Here is a 14,118-nt window from a genome sequence, read left to right on the forward strand (position 1 = left end):
TTACGAGGAACATCACTATTAAATAAAAGTATCTTTGGAAATCCCGCTAAGAAGTGTTTTGAAATATGGGAAATCAACTTTGGTATACATTAACTTTACTCACTGAAACTTGAGATTTTGAGTAAGTAAAAGTAAAAATTTCTTGGCCCAAAATCGAATGAGTTCTATTGGTAGGTATCATATCAAAACTGAAAGAAAAATAGGTAGGTACTTTACGTTGGTGCGAGTATTGTTAAAACTGAAACGACGTTACCCAACTAAACAAAGTTCAATTTAATCAAAACAATGTTAGCATTATTATATCTACTAGGTACTACAGTTTCTCCTGAATTCTCCCATTGACTGAATTCGCTTGCCTTGCAGTGCGCCTCGTGGTCGAACATTCAAAATGTTAATAAGGGAGGTAACTTTCTGCTGGCGACTTAGACACAGCCGGCAGGCCAGCGCCTCGGGTGGATTGTAAATACCGTCTCAGCAGTCGGCTAACATCTGCGGCTATTTACCGACGGAGCCGATGGCCGATTACAATAGGTATGCTGTGAGCACAAATATCAGCTATCAGGTAGGTAGGTATCAGCTATCAGGCAAACATTTGCTTGCTTCCGTTTCAGTCCTTGAGATATTGTGTCCGCAATATTTGAACGCTTTATTGTTTACTTAGCTACGATGCTTCTTCATCTAGCTATGGTATAATTTCTTGTGTCACGTGTTACCTACTTACGAAGTTTCTGCTGGAAATCCATTCCGGCGTGTGGGTCTACCGCACGCTTTGAGAAATTAGACGAATTTACACAAAACTACGAAAAAAGGTTTATGCTCTGTGGTTTCCGATTAGGGTTTCTGATTTCTCGACTTATTTTTTTTCTCGAGTTTCGGGAATTCTCGAGGCCAAAGTCTCGAGTTTTCTCGGGTCTCGAGTCTTTTAATTAAAACTGTTGAAATCGGTTGAAATTTAATAAAAACACGGGTTTTTATTAATGTTATAATGTGTCTGGGTTATAATCAATAATACTGTAAAGTTTCAACAAAATCCGTTCAGTAGTTTTTGCGTGAAAGAGTAACAAACATCCAGACATCCACACAAACTTTCGCATTAATAATATTAGTAGGATAATTATAACTTAGTAATTAACTAAAGGAACAAAAGTCATAAAGTCGCGTGTACTTTAAGGATAAATAACCATACATATCTGGAGCTCCAATTGAATCACTTGTTTTCCAAAGAACACAAGTCCAAATTAATAGAAAAATTACGATAATAAACCTACATTTACAAACAAAAAAAGACTTTTAAATAAATTTTTAAACTTAAAGATAAAGACTTGAATAAACGTATTTACGAATAGGTACCTAAACTAACAGATAGTCAACAAAAAAATTTCAGTCTTTAAATTGTTTAAATCAGTCAGTTATACAAACATAATAAAATATAGCATACTCGTAGGTGAACATTATTAGTTTCGGTTAAGATCATTACTTGCAAATCAAATTAGTTAAAAAAAGGAAAGACTAGGCCAGTCTAAACGCAACGTTAACCTATTAAATAATTGAAAACTTACTTTTGTCTAAGAAAATAGGCTTTCAAGAATATTAAAGCTTCAAAATCGAAACTCGAGAATTCTCGAGCTCCGGTAATTTTTTTCTCGTCTCGAATGAAGCCAAATTTCTCGAGTTTTCTCGAGTTCGAGAAAGCTCGAGCAGAAACCCTATTTCCGATCATACTCAGAAATCACTGAGCTAATAGGCCTATGATTCAATCCTTGAAAATTTCAGATAGCTAAGTAAGAATTACTTATCGGTTGGAAAACTTCGATTTGAAATCGCTTTATGAGGCAAACAAACGCTGTTCTTACCTGGAGATGTTGCAAAGTTTGCCGCTTGTTACTAAGCAGGCCCTAAGTTGGTAAACGTGCGCTGGCACGTGTGCGGTTAAATTTTCGGCTTGCTCAGCTAAGAGCACTGCACACAGGATGGTTATCAAACCAAGCTGCCTCTTAAAAGTAGGTACGTAATCAGATGCTGCTAAAATAAAAGATGATGATCTGAGATAAAATGAACCTTCAATCATAAGAATTAATCACCTAAAATAACCGCTATTAAGATGGAAGAGATAATTATAAATGGCTTCTTAATCCTCCTGAATTACTTATATCTTAAACTTTGGTATTCCTAAAGACAATGAAAAACGGAATGGTGGAGAATTGTATTATTTAGCAAAAATAAAGCTTTATAGAGTCAATTTCGCTCTTCAAACAATTTTCATTGTATAAACGTATTTACAAACCTTGTAAAAGAACCTAGACATTAATCTTGTACTAACCTGAAGTGTATTATAGAAACAGTAATTTAACTAATATATCCAGACAATAGTCGTCGGCCGTTTGGTGTAGTGGTTCGAAACGGACTACTATTCCGGAGGTAGCGGGTTCGATTCCCGCACAGTACAAACATTTGTGTGCATGAACATATTTGTTTGTATTGGACTGGGTGTTTTCTATGTATAATAAGTATGTATTTACAAAAAAAAAAAGTATTTAAGTATGTTTATATCCGTTGTCTAGTACCCATAGTACAAGCTTTGCTTAGTTTGGGACTAGAAGCGCAGTGTAAAATGTCCAAGGATATTTATTTATTATTATTAATAGATAGTCAACTATCAATATTCATATTCCAGGCACTCTCCATCCACGAGCGAGACAACTTAAAATCACAACAAAATTGACGGTGGGGGAATACCCAACCAACAGAACTGACGGAACTATAACTTATCGTAACTTAACGAACAACCAAATAAAGTAATATCAATCAATCAAATGGAAGGTGCGATAATACCTTCCCAAATCCCACTGGGGATTTATGGGAATTACAGGCCAAGAAGCTCAGAACAACTGAAGCTATCCGATGATGATTAAAATCCTTTTATTGAAACAAAAACATTACTTTTTAGTTAAAAAGATGTATCTGAGTAGGCCTAATAACATAATAGATAAGTAAGTACCTACTGTTAATATTATTTTTGCTATAGCTCCCTGCTGAGCAATCGTAACCAGTGATACTACCGCATTATCAATATCCAAAGGACTTGGGCTTATGGCTAAATCCCACAACTTGCAAAGGCTTTCTATAAATAAATTAAACCCTGCATGACGGCAACTATGGTCCTTTGAGCCGGATCTAATTCAACCGTTTTTGTTGGGGCTATAAGCTTTGATACACACTGTTATAGACGTGAACCCGTCATTCGGGGTCCGTCTTGCCACAACATTAAAATTCAATAGTCATGTCTAAAACAATTCATTTACCTAACACTTATGTAACGAAAATCCCTAGACCGTCGTATGTCATAGCGTACATGGACTTAGTTTGTACACATGTTTTGATTCCATTTATAAAGGTAAACCTAATCCTTTTAAAGCTATCCCAACACAACAGTGACACATTAGATCTAGCCGAGGAAGTATTACCTCTTTGAACGCGAGTTACCTACCTAAGCCAGAGCAACTTTGTTGTTGCAACTAATGGCAAATTGTAACTTTTGGGAACTGGACTTAGTAGGTACGATCGAACTCTCAGGGCTACGGTACACGAAAATCAATTTTGACCCTCCAGAATTTGTAGAAGGATAATTTGAATAATCAGTACCTAGCAAAAACGTTTCACTGCAGACCCACGATACCCCTGGCGATACCCCTGGTGGTATCGTGGGTCTCGTTAAAGAACTACACTTCAGACTTTTTTTCTCAAGGGCTAACTACTCATTTAAATCATTATCACACACAACGTGGTAGATGAAATTACCTTTTTATCACATCAAATAACACAGATTAAAGTACCAGAACAAAAATAAATAATTATAGTCAAAATGTTAATTTATAAGTGCTATTAATTAATTATTCGTTGTATGTAGGTATGAATTGTTGTTATTTTATTTTTATTTTTAACGATATAAATTTTATTGCATGTTCAATGAAATCAATTTAGAATTCATAGAGGTATTCCACAACACTGTGCGCGCGATGTGCCGCGCCCGCGCCGCGCCCGCGCCGGTCCTCGTTTGCCAACTTTACTCCCAGGGGTATCGTGGGTCTGAAGTGTAGTTCTTTAACGAGACCCACGATACCACCAGGGGTATCGCCAGGGGGTTACCTACGCCATATCGAATGACAAATGATCGAAAATCAAAATATCGAATACGTTTCATCGAACGATCAAAATATCGAACGATCAAAATATCGAATGCTCAAAACATCGAACGTTCAGAATATCGAACGATCAAAATATCGAACGATCAAAATATCGAACAATCAAAATATCGAAAGTCGATATAGACGTTTTTATTTAATTCATCTACCTTCAGCAAGGAGCCGAGGAACATTTGTTGAAAAGTTGTACGACCAAACACAACCATGCACCGGAGCCGAGCAAGGTAGATGAAATTGAATAAAAACGTCTATATCGACTTTCGATATTTTGATCGTTCGATATTTTGATCGTTCGATATTCTGAACGTTCGATATTTTGAGCATTCGATATTTTGATCGTTCGATATTTTGATCATTCGATGAAACGTATTCGATATTATGATTTTCGATCATTTGTCATTCGATATGGCGTAGGTAACCCATCGCCAGGGGTATTGATGTGCCGTTCCCGAGAACGCTCTCTCGACTGAGAATATTCTCGGGAGCGTTCCCGGGAGCGTTCTCCTAAGTGAGAAAGGTTGAGAATCATGTTTATCAAATGGAAATAAACAAACTTTCTTAAGTAAAATAGTATTAAATTAAGTCAACAGATAAGTGTATATTAAACAATACACTCTATCTGCAGTGAAAGGCTATATTCTCAGTGTTCCCGAGAATATTCTCGGGAACTTTCTCGGCAATATTCTTGGCAACTGCACCTTGATTATATTTTTTTTTTTCGTCGTGAAATGTCGTTTTAATGATATGTAAGATGACAGAAATTTCTTTTTACACGTAATTAAATAATGTAACTGTCTATTTTTTCGTTTTTAACACGCTCTTATTAGGTCGTCGTGTATGTAACTAACTATGTAATGGAATCTTAGAATCTGAATTACACGCACTTCTAAGTCTTGTATCATCATGAAACTTGGCAATTATATGTAGATTAGAAATGACAATACAATATTGTGGTACCAGCTGGTCTGATGATGGGACTGGAAGGTGGCCAAAAGAACTCCTAAACGAAACGGCGGAATCACATCGAGCTTGGGTTCATTGGATGTCTTTTCGAGATCTTTAAGTGCTAGAAAATGTCCAGGGTCCTAATGATGGAGTCAGGAGGTAGCCATAGGAACTCCTAAACGAAACGGCGGAAAGTCATCGAGTTTGGGTTCATTGGATTTGTCTTTTCGATCACTTTAATGCTAGATGATCTCCAGGGTCCTGATGATTTTTTGGCTTTTTAGTGCTGTTAGTAATTAAAAGCGTGTTTTTAGTTTTTTAAACTATTCTTATTTGACATTAAGGGCATATTTCACAATCGCTTAGTAAGGGCCTGTTTCGCCACTTCTGGATAAGTTGTGGATAGCCTGTCTGACGGATCATTTGACACATTTTTATAGAAAATACGTGCTAGCTAGATTGATCCGACACTTAGAAGAATGGTAATACTCCTCTTCAAAAAAGGTGACAAAACCTTGTTGAAGAATAATAAATTATAGAGCCATTTTGCTTCTGAGCCATGTCTACAAGCTGTTTTCGATAGTCATTACGAATTGTCACGCTAGCAGGCTCGACGACTTTCAGTTCAGCCCCCCAAACAAGCCGGTTTCCGAAAAGGCTTTAGTACCATATTATACCATAATAATATACGCAACGGCAGATTATACGGAAGAACAAGGAGTAAATCAGCCACTTTGCGTTTGTGAACTATGAGAAAGCCTTCGATTCATTTGAAACATGGGCAGTGCTTCAGTCTCTTCAACTGTGTCAAATTGACTATTGATACATTAAAGTGTTGAAAGGCTTGTACAAACACGCCACAGTGACAGTCCGTTTGAAGATCAGGACCCGAAACCTATCCAGTTGCAGCGAGGGGTGAGACAGGTAGACGTCATCACCACCGCCTTGGAAGATGTTTTCAAGCTTCTGGGCTGGAGCGGAGTCAGCATAAATATCAACGGCGAGTACATCACCCAGACAGCAGACGATATCGTAGTCATGGCTGAGATCGTGGAAGATCTAGGCACAATGCTCGATGGCCTCAATAGAGTCTCAACAAGTGGGTCTCAAAATGAACATGGACAATATTTAAAAATCATGTCTAAAGACCGTGTTGCACCCACTCCTCTAAAAGTTGGAGACTCTACACACAAGGTTGTTGACAATAATGTGTACCTGGGACAAATAGTCTAATTAGGTAGGTCAAATTTCGAAAAAAAGGTCGTTCATCGAATCCAGTTCGGCTGGGCAGCCTTTGGGAAGCTTTACGATATTTTCACGCGGCTTCTCCGTCGCGTCGCCACTCCGCTTTAAATCCACTTTGAATCCGCTTTGAATCCGCTTTGAATCCGCTTGTAATCCGCTAGGGTGGCAAGGGCCTTAAAACTCAGAGGCACACTGATGTTCAAATACCGTAGCCGAGTCCTAAAGCCGAGGTACGCGTTCGCCACGAAAAGAGTGAGCAAGACAGCAATATTTCACTCACACGTTTCATGCCTTGTTTATAACGATTAGTCTTAACGCCCAGTTAATAAAACATCGAAACATTACAAATAATATCACATATAAACAACAAAATTAAAATTAAAACTAAATGTATTCTGTCGAGAACACTGAGAATATTCCCGGGAGCGTTCTCGGTTCTCGAGAATATTCTCACTGGGAATATTGCCGGGAACGAGAACTTTCTCAGCGGCACATCTCTAGCCAGGGGTATCGTGGGTCTGAAGTGAAACGTTTTAGGTACCTATTTAGAGTTCTCAGTATCATTTCATCCTTAAGCTTTAATATAAATGGACAGTTGGATATTTGTAACAAATTATGAATACGAAATGATGAAATTAACTTCAAGCAAACGAATTTTCAAGTTACTTCTACTCATCAAGAGCATGAGATATAATTACGAAAGAAGAACTAGAAAATGCATGGTGTTGAGGCATGAAATAATTTATTCAAAGTTATATCAATATGCCTATATAAAATATACTGAGGATCACTGTGGAACAATCAAATCAATCTGAGTAATGTAATTAAAACGCGATAATGTTTAATTAATAAGGGCGGGAAAACTTGACGTTTGATAGCAACGCACTTAAGATTTTAAAAAGACAGAAAGAATTCTCCCCAGCGTCCAACTACGGTTGTAATTAAGTTAATTTGGTTAAACGCCCCAATGCGACAAAAATACAGAACAGGAATAAAATAGGTATCTATCTAAAAAACCTCGGAATAGCTACTTATTTAATGTACCTAGATGAATTATTATTGTCATTTGCTACTATACTTACTCAACATCAAATAAATCGCACCTTCCTCGACGCGAACTTTAAAGATTTTCTTCTGACACAATCATGGTGCCTCATCAATATTGGTGTTATTTGAAAGCCCAATAAATATCCTTAAAGAAAAACACATTCAATTTCTTAATAAATGATTAACATATACCTACCATAAATGTGACTTGAAAAAGACCTCACTTTGGGCTGACCTCTGGGATCAATTAGACCAATTTTTATGTTTATAAAACCAAATAATGATCTCACGTGTCCTCTTTAACCGATGGATGGAGCGATTAATCCCAACAGTTTTATAGCCATAAAAGTTGGCTCAAGCGTAACTACCCATTTTTTGAAGAAGTGACTCTGGATCCTTCTAAAGACACATTTTTGGGGTAAAAACCTTTCCTATAATGAAATCAAGTTTAGAACTAGGCTTTTAAGTAGTGCCAATATTGGTGGGAAGTGGGGATGCATACGTTTAAAAGTGCTTGTCGCGGGAGGTGCGATTTATTTGACGAGTGTAGATTATTTGCTAAACGAACCATAAATTGAAAACTGAGGGTCCCACCTGGGAATTGAACCTAGAACCCCTAAACTCTATATTTCGGGTTTATCTGTCGCAGTCGCGCGTGCCAATATCTCGTTAAGACTGATAAGGATAGCTTGATACAAAAATACAGAAACGTAACGTAGGTAACATAGGTCTAAGTCGAAAGCGTCTATAACTTTACGAACGGAGTTATCATTTTGATTGTGTGCTAAATCCAACATATCTCCCATTCTAACTTTATTACTGGAATCTTGGTGACTATGAAAGTACACAGTAGGTAGGAAATGTTAAATACATAGCAACTTAGAGACCGCCATCACATAAACCGAAACTGTAACAGTCCGTAAACAAGTCTTAACAAAGTTGTGCGGTTAAGTTGTAGACAGTCTCTTTAGTGTTCCCTACAATTCTATTGTTAGGCATGAATAGCTTAACACGGAGATAACTTTAAACCACTTTTATTTATTACCTCGATATGCAAATCTCCCGTAGTGAAACTTTACAGGCACTTTAAATGTTTATTCACTAACAACCTCACCTTACACAACATTAAACGAAATACCTAAAGCCTGGTCCGTGAGCACGTAGAATTTTGTCCAATGACCCCAAGCTACCCATCCTTATCGCTCGCGCGTAATTATGTTGCTGTTGCGCTCGAACACTCACTGCGGGCGCACGTCGCACAGTCGCGACAGCGATAAGGATGGGTAGCTTGGGGTCATTAAATAAAAAATCAAATAACCTATTTCATTATACAGGGTGTCGCAAAAAGTAGCGTCAAGCGCCACAGTGAGCAAAAACAGAAACGTAAAACAATTATAACTCGAAAACTATCAAAAATCGTAGATCATAGACATGGGGGTAGCCCTAGTCATGCTCTACCTCTGGGCTTCAGCTGGACACTACTTTTTGGGACACTTTGTATATTACTTACATGCTAGCGGCTACGCATGCATGGATTGCGGTCTGTCATTAAATGGATAGTTCAATAAGTTTTACGTATTTTCGCGGGATAGCAGCAGATCAAGCGCCGCAAGTGGAACTGGATTGGCCACACTCTCCGAAGGGATCCCGATCACATCCCTAAGCAGGCTCAGGATTGGAACCCCCAAGGAAAACGCAAACGTGGTCGCCCCAAGCAAACTTGGCGGCGCACGTCGCAGACGAGGCGAAGAAAATCGGCAAGACCTGGAGCGAGATAAAGCGCGAAGCTAAGACCGAACGCGATGGAGGACTGTTGTGCACGTCCTCTGCCCCATCTAGGGGACATAAGACCTTAAGTCAAGTAAGTCATTTGCGTGGGATCCGAACTTTTTTCGAAAATAAAATAGGTTGGATATCTACCTATACTATACTACGCATGTGAGGCAAATTGAGACAAATTAGAAAAAACTACATAACAAATAAAGCCATTTTATTACAAATAAGTTAATAGTTAACATTACATTCGTCCAGGCATATTTTTAGAGTTTAATTGATTACATAGTTTGTGTGTTTGTAGTTGAGGCACAATAGTAAAACAGTAGGTATTGAAGATTTTTAGTTCAACCACACCAACGCGTGCAGTGCAGTTCCGCTACCTGTCATTGGCCTATGATCGCACCGGCGATGGCGATCTGCACGCGTTGGTGTGGTTGAAGCTTTATCAAAATCTATGTCATTAAAAAACTACTCAGTTCTAATTTTGGACTTCAATTTGATATCTATTACAACTAGTTTCTTAAATAACTCTGTGAGATCGGCTCTCACATGTGACTTAATTTGTTGCAGTCTGCCTCCGCCCGCACCACTCACTAATTTCACCAACCTCTCAGTAGGACATTCGGCTGAGACGAAGCATATTATTTTATTTTCCTCTACATTATCTTCATAATACTCCAATTCTACCTTTATATTATAAGGTATTTCCTTTGAAAGAAAGTCTAGGAATTTGGCTCTCACCGCCTCTATGATTAAGGTCTCGGGTTTCTGATCTGTCCATTCGTTTGGCGTGTAATGTAGATTTGCAGGTTTTGCATTACTAAGTAGGTATTCCTGAAATAAAAGCAGATAATAATTTTCATTTTGAATGAAAGAAAATATAATAAAATGTGCTACTGTCTACGTAGCGTCGCTTCATAGACGCGTATTCGTCATTATACGGTTGTTGTACATACGCTTGCGAAATTATGAAACGCTGTCAACGGAAGGCCAACGTCGCGCTCTCGTCGCAGCATCGCTGCTGTCGACAGTATTTCATAGTTTTTTATGAAGCGACGTTACGTGGACAGTGGACAGTAGCAGTAACAGAATATTATTTGACTAAAACAAAAGGTCTTAATTTGATTGGTCTCACTTACTCTTATATCAGTAATTCCATCTCCCTTCAAAGCTGACACCAAGAATACATCAGAGAACTTGCTATACCCCCTATCTAATATTCTCTTATCTCTGTCCTGAGCAGGCACGGGGTTTCCAGCAATAAAACCATTGGTCAAGTTTCTAATGCAAGTTAGCAATTGCGTTTTCGATTTCAGTAGATCGACCTGTAACAAAACAGAGATATGATTTTATTATTTGGTCTTAATAAAGTCATTTAACTTTTTTTGTTAAACTAATTCACACTTGATCGTAAAACCACGTCATGTCATATTATGATATTCTTTATCTTATTTCCAAATAAAAACAAACACACAAGACATGGTGTTTTTTTATTTTTCAGAACTTATTAACCGACTCAAAAAAGGAGGAGGTTATTTATTTATATTTACATATACACCATCATAGCTGGGCATTAACTCGTTAATCCGTTAATCGTTAATTAACGAAGTTAACATTTCTATTAACGGATTAACTTTTAAGTTAACTTTAAAAAATGTTAACGGACCCGTTAACTTCCGTTAAATTATCCTAAGTCCGTTAATCGTTAACCAGGTACCTACTATTTACCAAAAAGATACAGCAGGCACGCTGAACAACGCGTTCTGACAAGTACGTTCGGACTTCCAGAACTTCCAGCAGAACCCAAAACAACAGTTTTTGTAACCATAACGAAACGATATAAAAATGCTGTTTTTTTATTTATTTACAAGCTTTATATTGACTTCACCTGTTAGTATGTGTGGGACAAATCTTGCAACTGAATTTAAGACCAGTTGTAGAAACCAGTACGATGAAAATGCAATGTTATGGTACCATTAAGCTGGTCTGATGATGGAGTCAGGAGGTGGCCATAGGAACTCCTAAATGAAACGGCGAATTTGGGTTCGTTGGATTTGTCTTTTCGAGCACTTTAATACTAGATGATGTCCAGGTAGGGTTGCCAGGTGTCCGGCTTTAGCCATGTTCGGCTTTTTACGGTCTTGTCCGGCCAAATATTGCCTTGTCCGGCCTGTCCGGCTTTTGTTAGGCCTTTTATTTGGCTGCCGCGCCAGGCGAAAGTCGAGCCACAGAAATGAGCGCACGCATCAGGATGGTTGGGCAACCGATGATGATAGTACTCACTCGTGAGCTTTGCACCCCCCTCCCCCCTCACATGTCCGGCATTTAGGGTGAAATGTCCGGCCAAATGAAGCACCCTAAATGACCCTAGATGACCTGGTAACCCTATGTCCAGGGTCCTGATTACGGAGTCAGGAGGTGGCCATAGGAATTCCTAAACGAAACGGTGGAAACTTATCGACTTTGGATTTGTCTTTTCGAGCACTTTAGTGCTAAATTGTATTGTAATTAAACCAAGGCTCTGAGATTGAGATACTATAGACTAAGAGCTGGTGAACGCCGTAGGTCTGGCGTTCATGCATCATTTTATAAAAGCTGAAAGTTTGTCAGCGTATGCTCCCAATATAGGTTAGAATGTTGGTGGATTATGAAGTTTGGGTCATCGTCGCTTTGGCAGCTATCCTAAAAAAACTGTCTGGCAAGGAGTTGGAACTGTCAAAACTGTGTGGCTGATGTCGAAACAACTTCTAATCATTGCCCAAATATTATACATAAAAATCAGATTTTATGGTATAACATATTGAATATACTTACAGAAAAAGCCACCGTAAAAGTTAGGCTTACATTATACCATAAAAGCTGATTTTTATATAAAATATTAGGGCAATAATTAGAAGTAGTTTCCTCATCAGTCAGACAGTTTTGACAGTTCCAACTCCTTGCCAGACAGTTTTTTTAGGATAGCTGCTAGAGCCACGATGACCCAAACTTCATGATTCACCAACATTCTATCCTATATTGGGAGCATACGCTGACAAACTTTCAGCTTGTATAAAATGACGTAGGCGTTCACTAGCTCGGCCCAGCTACTACTAAAAAGTGTAAAATAAAATTATAATAATAAAATACTTTTTTAAAAACAAGCTTTTATTCTTAAATGCAGTTGTTACTAAAACGAAAAAAATAATTGTATGCTAAGTTCAAATAATTTCGAAAGCTTGTAGCGCAAACATAAAAGAGGAATAAATTCCGTGAGCGATACAAGCTTTCGAAATTATTTGAACCTTGCATAAAATTACTTTTTTCGTTTTATTATCATGTGTTAACGGATTAACGATTAACGTTAACTTGCGTTAAATCTTGCTAAACGTAACGTTTTAACGTTTAACGAAGTTAACTTTTTTATTAACGGTTTAACGATTAACGAAGTTAACTATTTGATTAACGGTGCCCAGCTATGTACACCATGTCCCAAAATTCAAAGAAGCCGGCGCCGTAGGGTGGACATGACTACTTTAGGAAAAGTCTTATTTTTTTTCTTATTTATAAAAGTATTCAATACCATGTCCTACAACACAGGCTTATCGTTGAAATTTTGGGACAGTATGTATGTATCATTTACCTTATTTATAATTAGGAAGCTTGGTGTGTCTTTGACAGATTCTAGCATGCTGACCACGTCATGGTGAAGGCTGTCTTTGGTGAACCGATTGGAAATATCATGAACCACTCCGACCACGTCAGCGCATCTTAGGCCTTTGTAACACGAACCAATCATTGATTCTGGTAGCTTGTATCTGAAATAATAAATACAAAGCATTTTTGTTATAAATATTTGTCTTTATTTTTTTATGAATAACTTGTTTGTGCTTGAAGTAAAGTAAGTACAGTCTGCACATCTGAATTACAATGCAGGTTGAGATTAATTTTAATTTTCAATATCACACTAAACATTCTAATAACATGGTTAATAATTTATTAGTTTAAAGTCGATGTTTATTCTGTCAAACTTACTTCTTTTGCTCCCTTTCAGTCACCACTCCAGGCGTATCTAAGAATATTATCTGTGTATCATTTTGAAAATACATTGCTCTTATCATCTTTGTAGTCGTATGAACTTTATTAGATGCAGCACATATCTGAAAAAATATTTTCAATCTCGATAAATTCAAAAAATATGACAAAATATGATTTTTACAAATTTTTAGTGTATGTAATAGTTTAATTTTAGGCTGTTAATTTGTTTAGTTCTGACAGATGTAAATAAATTCTCACTTATTCAAAAAGAACATTGCATTTTTAGTAATTAATAAGCAGTAGTGTACATTTATAAGGTTTTTAATAATGATAAAAAGAACTAACCTTCCTGTCCACTATTTTGTTGATAAGTGTACTCTTTCCTGAATTAGGCGCCCCAATTATTGCAACGTTTACAACTTTAGCTGCATTATTTTTGTTTGCTTGTTTAGGTTGAGATGAATAATTTGCAAACCTCAAGTAACATGGCTTGCTAAATTTACAACGGAAAACACTAATTACCAGTGTAGACATTATGGCAGTTATATAAAATCCATCTAAATAAATTAAATTAATATTACTCAAATGCTTGGAGTACTAATTATTTATTTTCTTAAAATCTTTTGAATACAATTTTAACATTTAACTCTTATTATCATAACCTAAAATACTAAAATTTGTATTCTTGATGCATACGGATTATTTAGGAAAATTAAAACGATGTACATTACAACCAATCAAAAGCATGTACGCTGTCCAATGACCAATAGTAATAGCCAATGATTAAATAGATGATTATCCTGAAAAATCCATGATCAACGATGGCGTAGTATTATTTGTATTATGACATTTTGACATTTGTTTTTTTAAGGTTTAGAAGGGCTGC

General features: G+C 37.1%; 1 protein-coding gene and 1 long non-coding RNA gene across 2 annotated transcripts; one reads left to right on the forward strand and one right to left on the reverse strand.

Moving 5' to 3' along the window:
- The first annotated feature begins 369 nt into the window (after window positions 1-369).
- On the forward strand, window positions 370-2,727 carry LOC135071514 (uncharacterized). The gene is made up of 3 exons (XR_010257266.1): window positions 370-562; window positions 1,774-2,004; window positions 2,675-2,727. It is a non-coding gene; the product is annotated as an uncharacterized LOC135071514 (long non-coding RNA).
- Window positions 2,728-9,412: 6,685 nt separating this feature from the next.
- On the reverse strand, window positions 9,413-13,921 carry LOC135071082 (GTPase Era, mitochondrial). Its single transcript, XM_063964834.1, has 5 exons — window positions 13,578-13,921; window positions 13,230-13,354; window positions 12,838-13,012; window positions 10,355-10,540; window positions 9,413-10,049 (listed from the first exon to the last, which is right to left on the reverse strand). The coding sequence occupies exons 1-5, from the start codon at window positions 13,764-13,766 to the stop codon at window positions 9,684-9,686; spliced, it is 1,041 nt and encodes a 346-aa protein (XP_063820904.1). The 5' UTR covers window positions 13,767-13,921; the 3' UTR covers window positions 9,413-9,683.
- Between the last annotated feature and the right edge of the window lie 197 nt (window positions 13,922-14,118).

Source organism: Ostrinia nubilalis, chromosome 4 (genome assembly GCF_963855985.1).
Source record: "Ostrinia nubilalis chromosome 4, ilOstNubi1.1, whole genome shotgun sequence".
Classification (NCBI taxonomy): Eukaryota; Metazoa; Arthropoda; class Insecta; order Lepidoptera; family Crambidae; genus Ostrinia; species Ostrinia nubilalis.

What these genes read in the sequence shown, in the direction of transcription:
- LOC135071082 (XM_063964834.1), bottom strand. Translation starts at nt 13,766, where the DNA reads ATGTCTACACTGGTAATTAGTGTTTTCCGTTGTAAATTTAGCAAGCCA. An exon ending in ACAAAATAGTGGACAGGAAG is followed by an intron (nt 13,355 to 13,577) that starts GTTAGTTCTTTT and finishes ATATTTTTTCAG; the next exon opens with ATATGTGCTGCATCTAATAA. An exon ending in GCTTCCTAATTATAAATAAG is followed by an intron (nt 10,541 to 12,837) that starts GTAAATGATACA and finishes GTTTTGTTACAG; the next exon opens with GTCGATCTACTGAAATCGAA.